Source organism: Ursus arctos, unplaced genomic scaffold (assembly GCF_023065955.2).
Source record: "Ursus arctos isolate Adak ecotype North America unplaced genomic scaffold, UrsArc2.0 scaffold_5, whole genome shotgun sequence".
NCBI lineage: Eukaryota > Metazoa > Chordata > Mammalia > Carnivora > Ursidae > Ursus > Ursus arctos.
Window position 1 is genome coordinate 37,241,194 of NW_026623067.1, and position 18,577 is coordinate 37,259,770.

At 58.3% G+C, this 18,577-nt stretch overlaps 1 protein-coding gene across 1 annotated transcript in view; it reads right to left on the reverse strand.

Annotated features, from left to right (window-relative positions):
- Window positions 1-1,045: 1,045 nt before the first annotated feature.
- The window catches only part of NRG2 (neuregulin 2), a 174,982-nt gene continuing 157,450 nt past the window's right edge, over window positions 1,046-18,577 (reverse strand). Inside the window, exons 5-10 of the mRNA XM_026508123.4 lie at window positions 16,727-16,803; window positions 7,829-7,931; window positions 5,739-5,862; window positions 5,282-5,409; window positions 4,261-4,488; window positions 1,046-2,157 (exon numbers count right to left, since the gene is read on the reverse strand). Of these exons, the coding sequence (XP_026363908.2) occupies window positions 1,404-2,157; window positions 4,261-4,488; window positions 5,282-5,409; window positions 5,739-5,862; window positions 7,829-7,931; window positions 16,727-16,803 (1,414 nt within the window). The 3' untranslated portion in view covers window positions 1,046-1,403. The remainder of the gene's footprint in view (window positions 2,158-4,260; window positions 4,489-5,281; window positions 5,410-5,738; window positions 5,863-7,828; window positions 7,932-16,726; window positions 16,804-18,577) is intronic.

An 18,577-nucleotide genomic window follows, 5' to 3' on the forward strand; every position in this document is an offset into this window, starting at 1 on the left:
CCCAGCAGCTAAGGGGGATACCTTGCGAATCTTCTTGGAAGAGGCAGGAGGGTTGCAGCCTGTGCTAGGAGCTGAAGCCAGGGAGAGTAGACGGACAGTCTCTTCCACCCTGGGAATACCCTGGCCCGCTCCAATCTCCACACCAGCATCCATCCATCTCCACCCAGGTCCTCATTCTCTGTCTTCTCTCCTCACCTGGGGGCTAGGCACACACAGTCAAACATGAGTTATTTCTGATTTTATTTATAATATAAAAATGTTCAAGTGTCAACAGTCAGGTGTTTGGACATTTCAGGGCAGGGTTCCCATTTGTTTGTTTGGTTTTTGTTTTTGTTTTAAACAATTACCTTTTTGACAAATTAGCAGTGGACCCAGTTTTGCGGGGATGGGGAGGACAGGGCTGGAGAGGGAGTGGAAGTCATAGGTGGCTTGGGGTCTGGAAGAAATGATGTTACTTTATTGCTAAAAAGGGAATCAAATACACTGTGGAGTGGCTCTTCTCGGTCCCAGCGTGACCATGCATCCAATCTAAAGAATCTGAAATGCAAAGGACATGCAGGCGTAAAATAGAAAAGACAACCTGTAAACGAAAGTGCTGCAGTGGACGGAAGGGCATCCTGGAGGCCACAGGGGAGGAGGAGCCGGAATTTTGGGGCCCTGGCAGAGCTGCCCCCTCCCTGGGGCCGGGACTGTTGGGAAGATCTCTTTCTCAGTGCCCCCTGCCTTAGCAGCTGTAAGGAGCGGGGAGGCCCCCTCCCCATTCTGGTTGCTGTCGCTGGGCCTCAAGTCTCCCCCTGAATGTTACCTGATCCCAACTCTAGCTCCAAGCCTAGGATCCCTGCCTTCTCTTCAGGGGGTCAGGGACTCAAGATCCTGCCTGGGGGCAAAGCTACTCCTGTCCTCATTTCCTTCCTCAGGGCCAATCCCCTCCCCGCCCCCACGAGCACCCAGCAGCCTCTTCCTTGCCAGCTTCCTCTCACCCCCACCAGCTTGGGATCCTACATTCCCCTCACCCCCACCCCACCACGCAACCCGACTTCTCTCCAGGAGCTCCAGATTAGCGTACAGCAAAAGGCACCACAATATAGGTTTCTATTAAAGAGTCAAAAAATTGGCCCATCTCTCTTTTTTTTTGTTGTTTCTTTTTTTTTTCCGAAGCTGTAAATCAGGATGTTACATATAAATAGTCTCCCTATAAAAACGTCTTTGCCGTTAGCTAGTATTATAAGACAATTTTTGCTAAAATGAAAATAAAACATTTTGTTATACCTTTTTCCTTTTATAGAAAATAAAAATATTTTTATTTCTTTTTTTCCTCCTTTCTCTCTCCAGGCGGTGGTGTCTGTTCTTCTTAAAGACAGTGGGGCAGGCGAGGCGGAGGGGGCGGCGCGCGGCGGGGGCCCCTAGAGGGGCGCCGAGTCCTGCTTGCCCCGCGGGGGCGGCCCGCGGCTGTGTCTGCTGCTGGCCCGCGTGCTGTGACTGTCCAGGGAGTAGTAAGTCCTGCTGTCGGCCGCCAGGCACAGCGGCGGCGAGTCCGAGCGCAGCGCATCGTGCGCCGCGCGCAGGCCGAGGAAAGGCGTGCTCTCGGCCGCCAGCGCCCCGTCCGCGTCGTCGTCCGAGGCAGAGGCCGAGCCGCCCCCCGAGCCGCTGCTCAGCGACAGCGAGTCCCGCGCCGCGCGTGCGCGCTGCGCCGCCAGCCCGTTGAGGCGCGAGCGGCGCCAGCGCCGGGGCCCCGCCGACGTCCTGCGGGACGCGCCGCGGGCGCGCGGGCGCGGCGGGGGCGGGGGCGCGCACTCCTGCGTGGTCTCGTACTCGTCGTCCTCCGGGATGCGGAAGGGGCTGGCGGGCAGGCTGCCCAGGCTGCCGCCCAGCGCGCAAGCCCCGCGCCGCGGCCCCGGTCCCGCCGCGGGGTAGTAGTAGCTGTCGTAGCTGCGCTGCATGTCCGCGCCGGGCCCGGGCCCCGGGCCAGGGGGCGCCGGCTGCCGCAGGAGCGGCTGTTGCTCCGCCAGGCGGTAGCTGATGGGCGCCGCCGGCGGCAGCGACACTGCGTGCGCCGAGTTGGGGGACGTGATCTCAAAAGTCGGCACCTGCGTGGCCAGCGAATAGTGGAAGTCCACGGGAGAGAGGCGCGCGGGCGTGGTCAGTGCCGACACGTACCTGCGGGGAGAGGCAGAGGCATGGGCGTGGGGGCTACCGATTGCGGTGGAAGGGGTGGATCCCGACAGAAGCCAGCGGTCTTGCCTGGGATCCCGCCTGCAGGAATCATGGTGGCACTCCTCACTGTCCTTAAGCAATTTCCTTAACCTCTTGCAGGCCCAGTTTCCTTATCTGTTAAGCGGGGAGAGCCACAGTGCTCATTCCGTGGCGTCGTTGGGCTGATTCCATAAACGTATCAAATGGAGTGCCTGTGCCTACCTGATGACCCCCCCTGAACGATCCTTTGGTGTGGGGGATGCTCACAGTCACCGGTATTTCTGAGTGGTTACTTTGCATCAGGCTCAGGGCAGGGCATTTGACATGTACCATCTCATCTAATACAGCAATTCTCTAAGACCTTTATGTTGGGCCCATACTACACATGAGGAAACTGAGACTCAGAACATTTAGGTGACTTGCTCAGGGTTCACACAACCTGGAAGTGGTAAAGCTGGGATCTGAACCGATGCCAGGCAGGAACCACGACTTCAGTGCTCTCCAGAGTTCCCATTACTCTCCTTCGGAATCACCTGCCTTCCCTCTCGGCCCTCTCCCACACGCACATCCAATCAGTGGCCATTCCCCGTCTCCTGGAACACAGCCTGTGCCCTGCTCTACCCCATCCCGGGCTTAGTTGTTTGCTCTGCTCTTGGTCATGACCCCACTCCAGGGCCTCTCCTCCACTGTATGCACCTTCCAGAGCAATCTTTTAACATCACTGTTTTGCTTTAGGAGGCCCTTCCTGCTTACCCGTCCAGGGCCACCAGCCACTTACCTGGCCCCGGCCTACCTGTTCAGACCCAGCTCCACTCTCCCTACAGCTCACCCTGCTCCGGGCACCTCACTCACGAGCCGTGTTCTTAAACGCCTCTGCTGGCTTCGCTCAGGAGGCTTCCCGTGCCTGGAGAGCTCTTCTTGTCTCTCTGCCTCCCAACCATTAAGAAGGCCTACTGCTGCCGAGAACGACAGCTACACCTAGTGCCGCTGGCTGGGAGGCACGCCCTCTGACGGCCTTCACGAGAACCATGCCTGGCAGGTACTGTTTTTCATGATCTACAGCTGCGGAAACAAGGCACGGGGGTGACTAATCTGCTCCAAATCACACAGGTGGTGGAGCTGGGCTTCGAAAGTTTGGTCTTGGAAAACTGGCCACTTCCTAGAGTCTGGAGTCAGACTGGGCCTCTGCCCTGGTAGGATGGCCTTTCTTAGGCGTTCCTTAGGTGGCTGTGAGCGTCAGTGGTTTGTGTCCGTGGCTCGGCTCCTCGGGAGCAAGAACCCGGGGGGCCATCTCTGGGTCCCCAGGCAGGCCTGCTCGGCGAGGGCTGGCATGGAGTAGGCTCAGAGCAGGAGGACATTTCCTCTCCCTCTACTCCAGCCTGGAGTTCCCAGTACTATGCGTTTTCCTCTGCTCTCCTCCCACAGACCCCACTTGCTAAGGGCCACTGGAGGGCTGAGCAAGGTGGAGGGCTGGCCTCCTGTGACTCCTGGCGTGGAGTCAGGGAAGAAGGGGAGTTTCCTGGTTCTCATTCCGTCCGTTGCTCGGAAACTCAATGGTGTCTTGATCCCTGGGCCTTGCTGCTGATACTGCCAGGGCCTGCAGTCATTCTTGGCTCGTGCCCAGCCTGCACTGGTCAGTCTCCTTGCAGACAGCCTCCCCTCCTACCCTCCACTCTGTTCGATCTTGGTGTCTTTCTGTTCCCGCTGGGACACGGGGCCTCTGGGTGACACCAGGGCAGGGCTACCGTATTTCTGCTTTGTCCGGAACAGCCCCCGTTTGTTCCTGATGTTCCTAGTGCAATTATTAACATCACCTTCTACTCTGAAAAGTGTCTTAGTCGTCACTGCACACCAGGGTCCATTGGCTCGGCTGCAATCCCAGTCTGTCATGAACATGTGGATAACCCTGAGCCGATCACTGAACCCCTCGGGGACCTTGCTGGCCAATCTGAAATATGGACCCGAGAATCTTTGGAATGTCTCTGAGGTGCCCTAAGGGTCAGCCCTGGGTCAGTGGTGCCAGCTCTCTGGCCAAGGTGGGGCACAGGGCACGAGGCAGGAACTGACCTCTCGCTGTGTGGGGAGTCACGCAGGGAGTCTACGGAGTCGTGGTAAGGTGGCACGGCAGCCCTGCGCCGCTCTTCCAGGCTGTAGGCCGCTGCCCGCCGCGCCCGGGCCTCCACACACGCCGGGCTGTTGCACTTGCTGGTGCCCACCGATGACAGCATGATGCCCGACTGGGAGTCAGAGGTCAGGCTTTCAGAACGTTCCAGGCTCCACGTGTGGCTCTCATGCCTAGAGAAGAAGTGGAGGAGACGTGAGAGATCAGGAAGGGGCAGAATAGCCCAGCAGGTGTAGTCCCAGGCCCACCCCCTCCCTGGTTCTTCATTTCATTTCAGGCACCCTCAGCTCACTGCCCTTCTCCACTCTGAGCCGATAAGTCATATCAAGATCTAGGGAGGAGGGCTGAGTGTCCTATGGGTGGGTGAGCTGCCATGTGCACGAGCCTCTTCTTTTCCTCTGTGCAACCATTCCGCCCCCCGCCCCCAGCCTCAGCCCGGGGCTCCCCGTCTAGGGCCCTTCCACTCCCATGGTCCTTAGCCACCAATTTCAGGAGCACAGCCCCAGTGGCCAATATCTGGGGGACCTGCCTAGTTCATGCTGCTCCCCAGGGGAGAAGGGGGCCAACCATGTTATTTCTTGAGCTCTAAGAACCTTTCTGCTTCGGCGGACAGACCTCCCCACTCTAAAGAAAAGGAAGCTAAGGTGGACTAAGTTCATATGGGCAAACTCAGGAGAGGGCATCAAACAGGTGCGGGTGTTTGAACGAGGAGGCACTGTATGCTGGATAACGTGGTGCCAAGACTTAATGTCAGGGGGGCACAGGGAGGCTATTGTTCCCCTGGGGACTGGAAGAGGCAAGGATGAACGTTTGGTGGTGGGTTCTAGTCCGAAGTCCACCTCCCTCCTCTGACTCAGAGGGAGCTTTGGTGCTGAGCCGGGCCTGGCTGGGGGGGTTCTGTGTGTCCTTAGGCAGACGTGTGCATGCAGGGGTCTGCAAATCTGTGTGCGCCTGGCTGGTGCCCACCTGTGGCTGGAGGTGGGTGTGGCCGTGGAACAGTGGTGAGAAGGAGAACAGGAGTGGCTCCCAGAGAAGGTGGTCTCGGTTTCCCTCCGGATGACATGGTCCGTGGCCGGCACATTCTTGGAGATGTACTGCAACAGACACAGTTGGGCGGGAGTTAGTGACGGGTCACCGAGTCGGCCCTCCTTCCTGGTGGGGATGGGGAAGCCACGCGCGAAGCTGCAGGCTGGGCAGTGGTCCACTGCGTGAGTGAGCTGGTGTTAGGGCAGCAATGGCCCCAGCCAACCAACCCCTTCAGGAAGTGGGCAAAGAGAGGCCGGTCACCGAGGTGAGGCTAGGCTAGCAGGCCCTTGCCTGAGCATGGCGTGGGCCAGCTGCCGCCCTGGCCCAGCCTTGCAGGGGGCATGACGAGGCTGGCTCTCCAGTGAGGGCTGCGAGGGGCTCTGGGAACACCACTCACATCTGCCATCTGGATCTCCTCGGGGTCCAGCCGGGGGTGGCTGGGCCCGTTGGCCAAGCTCCGGTTCTGGTGGGCCGGGCACATGTTCTGCCGGAGCTGATTGTGCATCTGTTTCCGCTGTTTCCTGCATAGGACGAGGGCGTGTTAGCCTGGCACGGCCCCCACACTGGGTATGACATTCCCGGGCTGTCCCTCCAGGGGAACTCTTCTAACCTCTGGCCAGGATGCCGGGGCAGCTGGAAGCCGGCAGGACCCGAGCGTAGCAGTCCTGAGCTCAGGCTCCGAGAGACTAGAATGCCACCACTTCCTGGCTCTGTAACCCGGGCCAGTTCCTTACACTCGCCGTGTTTCACTTTCCTCCTCTTAAAGTGGGTGACCACTTACCCCTTGCAAAGTCCACTGAGAATTAGGAACTGAGATAAAATACTCAAGCACTGGTCACTCATTCGCTCGCTATTTCTTGGGTTTTTACTATGTGCCAGATGCTGTTTCGGAACAGAGAAGGAGAAGGACCCAATCCCTACCCTCAGGGAGCTCACAGGCCAGTACGGAGGCAGATAATAAACACATACACGAATGAGCAAGGTGCTTTCAGTAAAGTGCGGTAAGGACGATCAAACACGGAGCTGTGTATCAGGGGCTCGTGGGACTGCTTTACTTTGGCCACAGGAAGTGCCCAGTACGCTTGTTCTGTAATGATCCGGTCTAGCCGTGTCCCTCCCCTGCTGAACGCCCTTCACGGGCCCTCTCCCACGGCCCTCTCGGCCCCAGCTCGCCGTATCCTTGGAGGGCTTGGTTCCGACCCTCCCGTGCCGGCCTTCTCCGGGCTCTGCGGCTCTGCACGTACTGTTACGTCCCACTGGAACACACTCGGCCTCTTCCCCTGCCGACTCCTGCTCTTCTCCCAAGCTCAGCCTAAGAGCTCCTTCCTCAGGGAGACCCTTCTTGCCCTCCAGCTGAGGTTAGGCACCCCTGAAACGTACCCCGTTACACTGGACATCTTGCTTAGAGCACTGGCCATGCGCCTGGCAGAGGGCCTGGTATTCGGCAGGCATCGAATGAAAGTTTGTTCAAGAAATGAATAAATGCACTGGAGGTTAGAATAGGGGTTTGCTTTTCCCCGAGTTCTTGACCTCAGTCCTTGGGCCCTAACTCCCAAGGCTGGCAGGGCTTAGATCCCATAGATAGGCTCAGCAGGAGTCAAGACTGAGGGACTCTGTGCCCTAAGTCGTGGTTATGCCCCCACCCTTGCTTTCTAGATAAGAATGGATGGGACAGACCTATCATTTTTTCTGTACTACATCACTCTACAACCTTCATGGGCTCCCTATCATTTACAGGGCAAACCCAGGCTGCCTAGCTTGGGATTCAAGGCCCCATGGTACCATCTGGATTCCAGCTGTCTCCTTAGACTCATGCCTCTCTTTTTCTTGACCCCAGGCCTTTGCTCCAACTAGTCTGGGCCGCTTATGCTCTAGGAACACAACGGATCCTTTCCAGCGTTTGTCTGTCAGCACTATTATCTAGGAACTGCCCAGCCCCCTTTCTGCACCTTTCTTTCCTTGCCCTGAGGTTCTGCCCTCACCTTTCCTCTGCCCAGAGGTGACCTGGCTCCATCTTCTCTCTGTTCTGGCCTAGATCTCTCCCAGGTGGGGCTAGACAGTGCCTCCTGAGGTCTCTTTGTCCCCTGGGAATGTAGCCTTCCTTTCCGTGCTTCCCCACCCCCAGCACTGCCCCTGACTTGACAGGGGAGATTCTCCCTCACAGCGCCCTCCGACGGACTTACTAGGGTCATTCCTACTTTATAGGTGAGGACTCGGTTTGCTTGGGGTCATGGTACATGGGAGAGCTGAATTCGAACCCCGATCTGTCTTCTTCCAACACCTGTGCTCTTGACCATTCTTGTTCACTGCTCTGGGGCCTGTCTCCTCTATCCTCTGCTCCTGCTTCTTGGCCCAGCCCTTTGGCCCCACGCCAGCTGCAGAGGCCCCTGAAGGGGCTGTTGGGGCATAGAAGAGGGGATCTGGGCGGGGGGGAAGAGACTGTCCTCCGTAGCTGGCCTCCCGCAGGCCTGAACATCGGACACTCACTTGGTCTTGCAGTAGGCGACCACGCAGACAATGCCCACTACGAGCAGAGCCACGCAGATGCCGGTGATAGTCAGGACCCTCTTCTGGTACAGCTCCTCGGCTTCTGCACAGGCAGAGGACAGGATGTGAGCGGGCAGGGCAGCAGGCAGATCTGTGGGGACACTGGTGCAAAGATGCCCTCCCCGCCACCCCCAAAGCTTCGGCTCCCTCCAGCCCAGGGCCTCCCAGCTCCTTTGCATCTCCTCCTTCCCCAGCTAGCCCCTCCCTCCTGGATTGCCTCCTGTTGCCCCGAAATCTGTCCACCCACGGACCTGGTCCCAAGTGACTACCCCTGAATTCACCTTCCCAAACCCTACACCCTGCCCAGAGCGTGTGAATGGCAAATGCAGGGGGGATGAGGGTGGGTGGGATGGAGGTGAAATTCCAAAGGCCATAGGGGAGGGCAACCCAGCTTGACCAGCAACCTTGCCCTACTCCACAATGGCCTGGTGGCTTCAAAGAGCCTGGATGGGTGGGCGAGAGCTGTTCTTCATGGCAGTGAACGTGTAGACCCTGGGCAAAGGTCTGGCTTGCCATTTCAGCTTTGCCAAGAAGCTGGAGACTGGCTTGTTCTGGGCTGGTGACAGGACATCAGACCCAGAGGCTGGACCCAGGAGGGATGCCAGGAGCGGGGACAGAGCAGACCAGACCCATGGAGTGGGACATGGAGAGAAAGGCCTTGGTTTGTCCCTGGGCCTGGACAGCACGTGGCCCTGGCCCACTCCAGCCTTTCCCTTGGCTTTTGAGAAGCCCACAAGAGACAGCGTAGCCCCTGGCGCCCAGGACAGTTCTCGGGCTCGAGGAGCAGCCCCCACCCTTTCTGAGGAGCTGCGCTAGGCTGGGCTTCAAAGCCCTGGAAGAACCAACTATCCCCTCCACCTCCCACTTCTTGGTGGGGCAACTCCCGCCTTCCTAGAGCAAAGAAAACCAGGAGGAAGAAAAGGAAAAAGGTGACAGCAGCAGGACACCCTCTGCCCCAACCTGCACCTGCCAGCTGGCCCCTCCACATGGCTCCCTCTCCCCAGCACAGCGACACGTGGAGGCTAGACCCCAACACCCGGGTAGAGCCCGGGCACATGTCCCGAAGCCCTCGGGCTTGCAGCACGTCCTGCGTACACCCACCAGTAAACACCGGGAGCGCAAACCCTCTAGACACACATACCTTTAGGACTATGCCTATCTGTACACAGACAGACGCCTTCGCAAAGGTGCACTCGCACGTGTCCAGAGAAGCGCGCACGCGCACACGCAATCATGTGGTCTCAAACAGCCCTCCACCCTGGACCCCATCTCTGGGCTCGGAGGTCCACGTCCTGCCTCCAGTTCTCATCCCTGCCCACCCCCTCATCTTCTCCAATGCAACATCTGTCTCCGTCACTGTTCCAAGACCACTCTGGTCCTGGTCACCGACAACCTCCTACTGCCAGGTCCCCTGGTCGTTTGCTTCCCCTCCAGCTGACTCCCCCTGTTGGGTCCACTCCCCCTGGGTGGCTCTGCTCTCCTGGGTGTCCTCCTCCCTCACTGGCTGACCTGTTCAGTCGCTGCTTCCTACTCTTCTGTTTGGGCCGCAAGGTAGAAGGGGCTCCCCGGCTTCTTTCTTTCTCCCACCTGCCCTCTCATGTCTCATGATCTCACGCAGCTCAGACTTTGCATACTGGCTGTATGCAGGTGACTCTCACATTTGTATCTCCTGCCAACTTCTCCCTGAGCTCCAAGGGCCATGGCCAAGCAGAAGTGCCGATTCCCCAGCCTCTTTCTGAGCCTGCTCCCCGCCCTTCCCACCTCGTCAGTGGCAGCACCCCCTCTCCTGTTTCTCAGGCCCCACACCTTGGAATCACTGCCAAGGACTCCTTTCTCCCCACCGGCTCTGACACCTGGCGCTTCAGCCAATCTTCCCAGCTTCACCTTCCCAGTAGATTCTGGATTTGACCACTTCCACCACTTCTAGCTCAGTCCACAATGATGTCACCTCTCACCTGGACAGCTGGGCACCCTCTGACCGGCTTCTCTGCTTCCACTCCTCCCCAGCCTGTCTCCGAACCCAGTGTGTTCTCTGCCCCAAAGCCAGCAGATCATTTACTTCTCTGCTGAAAATCCACAACGGCCTCGCCCTGCGATTCGATTCCAGCCCACACACGCACCCTGGCCTCGGAGGCCTGGGTTACTGTCCCAGCCTTCCCTTTATATCTCATCGTTGGTCCAGTCCCCATGTCTGCTGTGCCCAGAGATGCTGCCATTCCTTCCGTCCACTGAATCAGGCAAGCCCACTCCACCCACCATCCCTAACTTGCTGCGCCCCCTCCTCACATACTCTCCCCCGTTGTTGGCAGGGCTGCCTACTTTCCATCAGGTTTTAACCCAGATGTTAGCCCATTGCACAAGCCTTTCCTGGCCCCTCAGCTAAGGTAAATCCCTCCCCAGCTAGGCACCCTCCCATTACCTTCTTTTATTTTTGGTATGGCACTTACCACCACCTGATATCTTTCCTGTTTGTTGTCTGTCTCATCCTGGGAATTTGAGCGCCAGGAGGGCAGGGGCTCTGTGCGCCAGATCGCCAGAGTCTGGCAAATTCTGGGGTTCAGTAGATGTTTGTCGAGTCAGGACATGGATGGACATACAGACCACCGTTACAGACACATATCGGCACACGCTGCCGCTCACCTCCACACCCTCACGGTTCCACCTGCACGACGCTCAGCCTTGACACAAAGATGTCCTGCCGCGCGCCTTCACGCACGCAACACCCCGCACCGGGGGCCTGACAAGGTGTGTGACGTTTCCACCCCCCACGGCACACCCCCTCCGCAGGTCACCTCCCGCACCCTGCGGCGATCACGCACACCACGCGGACTCGGCCCCTCTCCTCCCAAGCCGTCACCGGCAGCAGATAGACACACTCGCGCCCACACTTTGAGCTCGTCTCCTGAGGAGAGCTGACAGGGCCGAGGCGGTGAGGGAACCAGGGCCTCTCCAGACCTGCCTCGAGAACAGCCTCTTCACACTGCAGGCTCTGCACTGCCATCTGACATCTGCCCCCGCCGAAGCCTTGACCCCTCCGAGCCCCTGCCTCTCTCCTGCTGTAACATGTCTGGACATCGGAGGCCAGGGTGGAGCCTCCCAGCACAGAGAGGGGACAGACCGACCCCTCCGGGTCCCTTCCCGCTCAAGGTGTCTCCCAGGGGCCGGGGCGGGGGCGGTAGTGGGAGGGAGGTAAGGTTCTGAGCCGGGGAGCAGGAGGGCAAGCACCAGAGGCCCGCCCACCCAGACCCTTGCTTCCCTGCCCATGGGCGAAGAACACGCGGGCCATTGTGGAGACAGATCACGGAGGGAGTGACAGCCTCAAGCAGATGGCAAAGCCTGGCAGACAGACCCCAGGCAGGGGGCAGAGACGAATGGGTGCGATCAGCTGCCGGCACAGGGCAGGATGAAAAGCAATGGAAATGAAGTGGGAACAGGAAGGATTAGAGTCCAACGGAAGAGGCTGCCTCTCTGCACGAGTCTCCAAGCCAGGGTGCCGTGGCTTCCGGACACCAGCTCCCCCGGGGCGTCTCTCGTCCGGCAGCCCACCGGGCAGCACAGCTCGGGAAGCTCCTCCCCTGGGAGGCCTCCCAGCCACTGGCCTCAGGCCAGGGGGTGCCGCTCTCCCCGGGGCGCACAGTCTGAGCCCCGGGGCGCTCTGCTCGTCTGAGCTGCTGTCTCCCCCAAATCAATGTGCTTTATGATAGGACATCTTGGGGGGGCCAGGGGAGATTTTTGGAATCATCCCTTTTCCATGTTTTGGAAAGGAGACGAAGCGTCCAGCACACATGGTGTCAGAGGCTGCGGAGAGGGGCGGTGTGGACGGCACTGACTGATACATAGAGCTCCGTACCCTTTAGTTCAAATCCAAGGTGCTCTGGCAGTGCAGGAGAGAGGGGGGTCAGAGAGGGGGAGGGATGGCGGGAGGGATACAGAGAGAGATGGGGGAGCGGGGAGGTGAGGGAGGGTGGGAGAGAGAGAGAGAAAGAGAGAGAGAGAGAGAGAAACGTTGGTCAGGACTCTTCAGACACCAGCAGTCAGCCTGTGAGGTGAAAGCAGGTTAGTGGTGTCCCCTCCCGGCCTCCTGAGCCCCTGCCCTGGCACCCAGTCCCAAGAGCCCCAAGGGGGGTGGAGAGAGGAGACGTTAGGATCAGCAAGCAGGGCAGGTTGTTTAGAGATGAGCTGTGGGGTTAGTACCTGGTGGGGAGGCAGAGGTGCGAGAGTCAGCTGGCAGATGTCCCCAGGGAGGAAAGGTGAGTGGGGGTGGCGGTCCGAGGAGTCCCTGTTCTCCCCCCGCCCCCCAGCTCCAGTGCCAGGCCTTCCGCATTCTCACACTCCTCCTGCAGACTGCCTGCTCAGCCCTGAGCTCATTCACGGGGCCCTTTTCTCTGTTCCGAACGAGGGCGTAGGGGGCCCAGACTGGCCTTTGTCCGTGTCCTGCGTCCAAAGGCGTGGTTGGCCTGCCCATCTACTGGGAGCCCGGGCACCGAGACTCCTGCATTTATGGGGAGAGGCTCCAGGCAGCAGGTCACTTCACATGACACCACCAACACCCTAGAAGCCTACGGGGCCTAGGCCTTGGGGTTTGAGCCTGATTTCACGACTTAGAAAAGCCAACTGCAACTTGTGGGAAGAGCCAGGTGGGTTCAGCTGCGGAACACGTGTGTCAGATGGTGGGCCACTTTCTGAAGTGGGATCGTATTGTAAATGTGTGTCTTCAGAGCCCTATGAGGTGGGCACCCACAGCCTAGAGGGGCTGCGGATCAAAGGGCCCTGCCCGAGGGTCAGCCCTGCCCCAGACCCACTGCGTCTCCAAGCGCACCCGGCCTAGCCACCTCTCAGGCTCTGTTAAAATCGGATCTCTGGGAGCTCTGCTACCCAGCTGTGCTTCAGAATCATCCCAGACAACGGGATCAGGGTCTCAGGTGGGAGCCCAGAAATCTCAACAGTGTTTCTGAAAGCTCCCCTATCATTCTCATGTGGCCAACACCTATCTGCAGGCTCCGAGTCTCAGTTTTGTTCCTAACGTGCTGTGTGCATGTGGGCGAGTCTGGTCTCGGTTTCCTCATCTGTCGAAAGTGGCTGTCCACAGTGAGAGGGAGACGCGAGCGGCCTGGACAGCGGGAGGCGCAGTGCGTGTACGGGAGCCCAGTCTGCGGCCTCCCTGCGTGCACAGTCAGCTCTCGAGATCCAGGGAGGAGGGGAGACTGTGTTCTGGTGTCTCCTCTCCTCCAGAGGAAGGAGAACGTGCGGCCCATCAGCAGGAGGTCTTGTGCTGTTCCTGCCGATTGAGTCTCCGGGCCCCACTGCCTAGTCATGAGGAAAATGACCACCTGGAGAAGCGAGTGGGGGTCCCAAAGCCATTGAAGAGTTTTCTTCTGCTTCCCAGCTCTGGGAACCAAGTAGCAGCCACAGCAGCAGGGTCTAGGCCTCCTAAGGGACCTCCCCTTTCAGTCAAAGGCCTGTTTGGGGTGGACCAGCGGTGGCCGACAGGACTGGTGAGGTCACTGAGAGCTTGCCCAGTCTCCAGGGAGGCAGCCCTGCTTCCCTCTCACCAGGGACAGATTCGGAGGGGTCTGTGGCTAAGTCTGCTCCTGTCAAAGGTGTCTCCAGCTCCTCATGTGCACAGGCTGCCTGTCAGCCAGAATGCAGCGGCGCCACTGAATCACAGACAGGTCCCACTGGGCAGAAATCTGCATACTGACCAGTAACCATGGCAACCTGATGCCGGACTCCCATGAGGGCCAGGTTTACCAGACAACATACAAAGTCTTCATCCTAGCCTTGTCCAACGACACACACTTACGGGGGCCTGGCTGAGGAGGCCATGATGTGGGCCCCTGATGAGAACACATGCTCGTGTGTTTGTGCAGGTGTGTGCAGGGGGGTGAGCAGATGTGTGTGTTTCACACCAGTGCAGGCATGTGCTTGTGTTTGAGTATGTGTGAGCACGTGTGTGTTTGAACATGTGCGAGTATATGCTTGCGTGTGTGTGTCCCCGTAGGTGTGTGTGTTTTTCACTTGGGGGGTATACAGATGCACAAGGTTTGACTCTTGGGAAGTGGAGGGGCTGTCAGGGGAAGAAGGAGAAGCTTCAAAGTGCTACTGTGGCCACAGGCTCCGTTTCTGTGGCCATTGCAAAAGGTAATCTGGCCTAGAAGCTGTCTGGGCGGAAAGTCAGACACTTTGCTCAGGACGTGCTTGGAGTCAGCGTCCAGGGCGCTGGTGCCGGCCCTCCCAGCCCCTGCCCCACAGCAGCTGTAGCGGGAGAGGTGCTAAGCTGCCCTCCAACCACGGCAGCTGGCTCTCTGCTAAGCCCTTCCTAAGCGTCACTGCCCTTCTTCCTCACGGCGACCCTCGAGGCGTAACTGTTAACTATCCCCATTTCGCAGATGAGAAAACCAACTCGGGTTCAATGAGGCCCCAGAACCGGTAAGCTCAGGGGCTGCCGTCATCATTCAGATCTGGCTGGATCCAAAGCCTGAACATTTAAGCTAGCATTTTCTACTACCTTTTCAATAAGTATCTGATAGACACAGAGAGCTCTGGGCCAAGTGCATGAGCAATATAAACCCTCCACGGAAAGGTAACAGCAAGGATCCTGATAACACCAGGCCGAAAGCCCCGTGGCAGCATTTCTCGGCTTTTTCTGGGTTCCTGGGGCCCTGCTGATCCTCTGAGCAGCTCTGAGCCGAAAGCTGAAGCTGCCCAGCTGGCAGAGAAGCTTGGCCAGTGGCCGAGCTCTGGAGGCTCCGCTCCTCTGATTCACGATGGGCTGGGACTCCCTGTCCACAGCAGTCCTGTAAGCCAGGGAGGCTCTGGGACTGAGGGTGAAAAGGAATAGGCCCTCCACTGCCTCTCTCCCCTGGTCCTTAGCTTCAGCCTGGCTGCTCTGTTCCCTCCAGAGGCCCCTCCTGACCTCCGGCCCTCCAGTGGGGCTGGATCTGACTCTGCAATTCTTCCTGGAGCCTGGACTCTGAAGAATTCTGTTGGGCCACATGCCCTGCCCACAGCTCTGCTCTTATCCCTACAGCCTTCCACCCTGGCCTCCAACTGGGGGGCCTGGGGAGAGTGCTGCCTCCCACACTCCGTGAAAACAGTTGACCATCTGGGCCATCTCGGCCCAGCCCCCACCTCCCTGGGGCCTCTACTTTCCTCTTTTTGTCTTAGCTTCCAGGCTCTAGCAGGGAGAAGGAGGTGATGATTTCTAGGCTTTTGTGCTGTGGCCTAAGGAGGACTGGGAAGACTCATTCACTCCACTCTGAGACCCAAACCCGCAAACGCCTTTTCTCTCAAGGGCCACCTAATTGTCCCCCTGCCCCCATCCTGCTTTCTGCCTCTTCTGGAACCCCACTCTCTATACCCAGGCACCGCCACTTTGGCTCCTAATTCTTCATGGGACCCAGCTGTCCTCCTTGGAGAGGAGGAGGTGGGGGTTGGGCCGAGCGGGGGCCTAGAGCGCTCTGGAGGATGGGAACCCGGGGCTTGCCGACAGCTGGGCCCCGCACGAGGCCCGGAGTCCTCGGGCCTGGCCCGGGGCTTATTCTCTGCTCCACCTCCACCTGGTGGCCCTTGCAGAAATTGCTCCCAGCTTCAAAACACTCCACCATTACGGTCTCCTCTTTCTGCTGCAGGGCTCACGTTTTTTTCAGCGAACTATGCAAACCAGAAAGCTTCAACCTCACAAGTAGAAGAAAGGAAGGGAATGAAGCTCTGGAGGGGGACTCAGCCCAGAGAGGGCCTGGAGAGAATCACCCATTATCCCTTGAGTCCTCATTCCCTCTATCTTTTAGCAGGCAGCAAACCCCCATGCCGTCCTACCCCAGAGCCGCAGAAATGCCTCTGGTCTCTGGCCTCCATGGAAACCACTGCCCTGGGGCTTGTTCTCCCTCAGCCCCCCTTCCCCACTCTCCATCACCCCAAATCAAAACCAAACAAACTCTGGCCAGACCCCGAGACAGGCTGAGAACTTGTTTTTCTCTCTCAAACTCTGGCCCACACGTGCACGCCCACACGTGCACGCACTTGCTGCCTGGCCCCATGAGCACGTGATCTCCTCCAACAGGCCTTATAAGGCAGGTGAGGGCCCCACTCGGGCTTCCGCGCACTGCTAGCCTGACCTGAGCAGCGCTGCCCAGACCTGAGCGCGGCTGCGGCCGCCTGCAGAGAGGGCGCGGTGTTATCGCGCCCAGTAGCCCCCAAGAAGGGGAAGAGGCGGGTGGGGTGGGGGTGGCAGGGGGAATATCCGTCTCCTCCAGATGGGCTTCGAGTGAGCCCTGAGGGCTGACAGGAGCCCAGGAAAACCACCACTCCCTCCCCAAACTCCCCTCTCCCAAAGCCCCCTCTAAGTCTTGCTAAGCAAGGCCCCAGCCCTCCCGCTCGGGGAGATTATCAGTCACCAGGGAAGGAAAGAAATAGAAGAAAGAGACATACTGGAGAAGTTGACCATTGCGAACTGTTGACACCTGTCCCCGGTGTATCCCACAGGACACCTACCAAAAGAAAGAAAACCAGAAAGAGAGAGCCAGGATAGCGAGACACAGGCACGGCAACACCCCGGCACGGGCTCCTGCCGATGCCAGCTGGGTTCCTTGCCACCGTTAGCACTTGTGCTGGCCTCGCCACTCTGCCCCTTACCTGCAGCCCTGAACTTGCAACCCAAGGATTAGGCCAAAAATGAAAAACAAAGCAAAACAAAAGAACAAACCAAAATACAAAAAAAAAAACCAAACAGCCAAAGATCAAAACAACCAACTCCCCTGGCCCTATGCCCTACGTCGGGGGACTGCACCCGGAAGCTTTCTAAGGAGCAGGGACTTGTGTTTGTATCTTCAAACATACTTTGCTTAGGATCTGGCATGTACAATCGCAAAGGCAGTTTCTCCAAACATCTCTGTCCGAAGAATCCGTTTGGACATCTGGAGAAGGAAAAGGGGAAAAATCACAGAACAAACTGGCATCATCCGCGAGGCTTAGGTTAGAAATCAAAGTGCACAGTGATGAATGAGAAAACCAAGTCGGGCGCTGGGGCACACTCGTCGCTGCAGGGGCTGGAGTCAGGGCTGGGGGAAGGGCTCAGAAATCTTCCAAATCTCTCTACTAGATGTTGCTCTGTAGGTGGTGGGGGGCAGGGGTGGGGCGGAAAGGAGGATGATTTAGGGAAAAGTGGGTGGAAAGATTGGAAAACCTCATGCCTAATTGTCCTGTGGTCGGTGAGACTTCCCTTCTGACCTGCCTGGGACCCCGTGAAGCCCGAACGGTAGCCCCTTAGTGGCAGGCAGGGTGCCGGGAGCCTTCCAGAATACCAGGTTCTGGGAAGCCACTCCTTCCAGGCCCTACCAACGGCTTCTCTCCAGGGCCCTGGGCAGGTTTTCTCATCCATGAAACAGCCCCCAGGAAGCTCAAAGGAGAACACCGGAACGCTGTTTCTAGACTGTGTGCCTGTGACAAAAGTGACCTTGGAGAGGTTTCATCTGTTCTCTCAAAGAGGGTTCTGTGGCCAAATAAATTTAGGAAATCCAACCCCAGGTTTCCTTGTAGAGTTGCAGTGCGCACTGGCATAGGAAAAGCTAGGAAAAATTTTGGAGGAAAGAGCTGAATATTCCAGTCTGTCCCAGATTTATTTGACCATGGAAGATGTTTTTTTGAGGAACCCTTGTAAACATGTTTGGGGAAAGCTGCCCTGGAGCAATACACGTGGAAAAAAAAAAGCTTAGCGGGAACAGGTGAGGCTGGAGAGGAGCTGGAATTACCAGCATCTCAAAGCCGGCCTGCTGAGGCCAGGTGTAGGGCATCTGCCCTCAGGTGGCAAGAATCACAACTGCGGGGGAGGGCCGAAGCAGGCTCCCTGAGGACCCTGAAACCTCTTCCACTTGGGGGGGCTCCTGGCTGCCTGGGCCGCCTGTCCTTTCCCGGGACCTGCTCTTCCATCACTCCCTGGCTCTGGTGGGAGTGCGTTCTCCCATGTTGGGGCCTCTGTAGCTGCCCGGCACCACCCACGCTCCCTGACCTTGTCTTTACCCCCACGTACACTGTCTTCTGCTCTCTGGCTGCCTCAAGTCCCTGGCCTGCAGGTTTGGGGGAGACATGCCCAGCCCTGGACTTCTGAACCCCAGCAAGGCTAGATACCTAAGGCGAAGCTTACAGACAGGACCAGACTGACCACCCTTATTCCCCTACTCAAAGATGGGTTCAGGCTGCCTCTGTCTCTTCCTTATTGGGAAATTGGGTAACCCCGTCACCAGAGTTCCCTCAATAAGTAGCTATTCCACATGAGTCAGTAAGCTTCCTTGAGAGGTGAGCGTACTCCACCTCTTAGCATCCTGTCTACCGACCGACCATCAGCAGCCCCGGCAGCTCAGAGGGGATGGTTGCCTCTGGCTGTGATACACTCGCGGAACTGTTGCCCCCAGTCTAGCCTGGGGGCGTGGGGGTGGGCAGGCAGCTGGAGTCGCTCTAGGCCTTGATGCAGGGGAGGCGGGAGGCTGGTCCTTGCAGTGGTGGTCGTGTGCATGTGGGAATGCCTGGCCTGTGGGTAGTGGTGGAGGGCTGGGGAGTGTCTGGAGAGTGTGGCGGGGGTGGGGGTTACAATGGAACTCGATGCGCCCTCGTCCTGTTGAACAGGGTGGCTCGGGGGAGGAGGCTACTGTTGTCAGTACATCCTTCTCTGGTCTAGGCATCCCATCCCAGGAA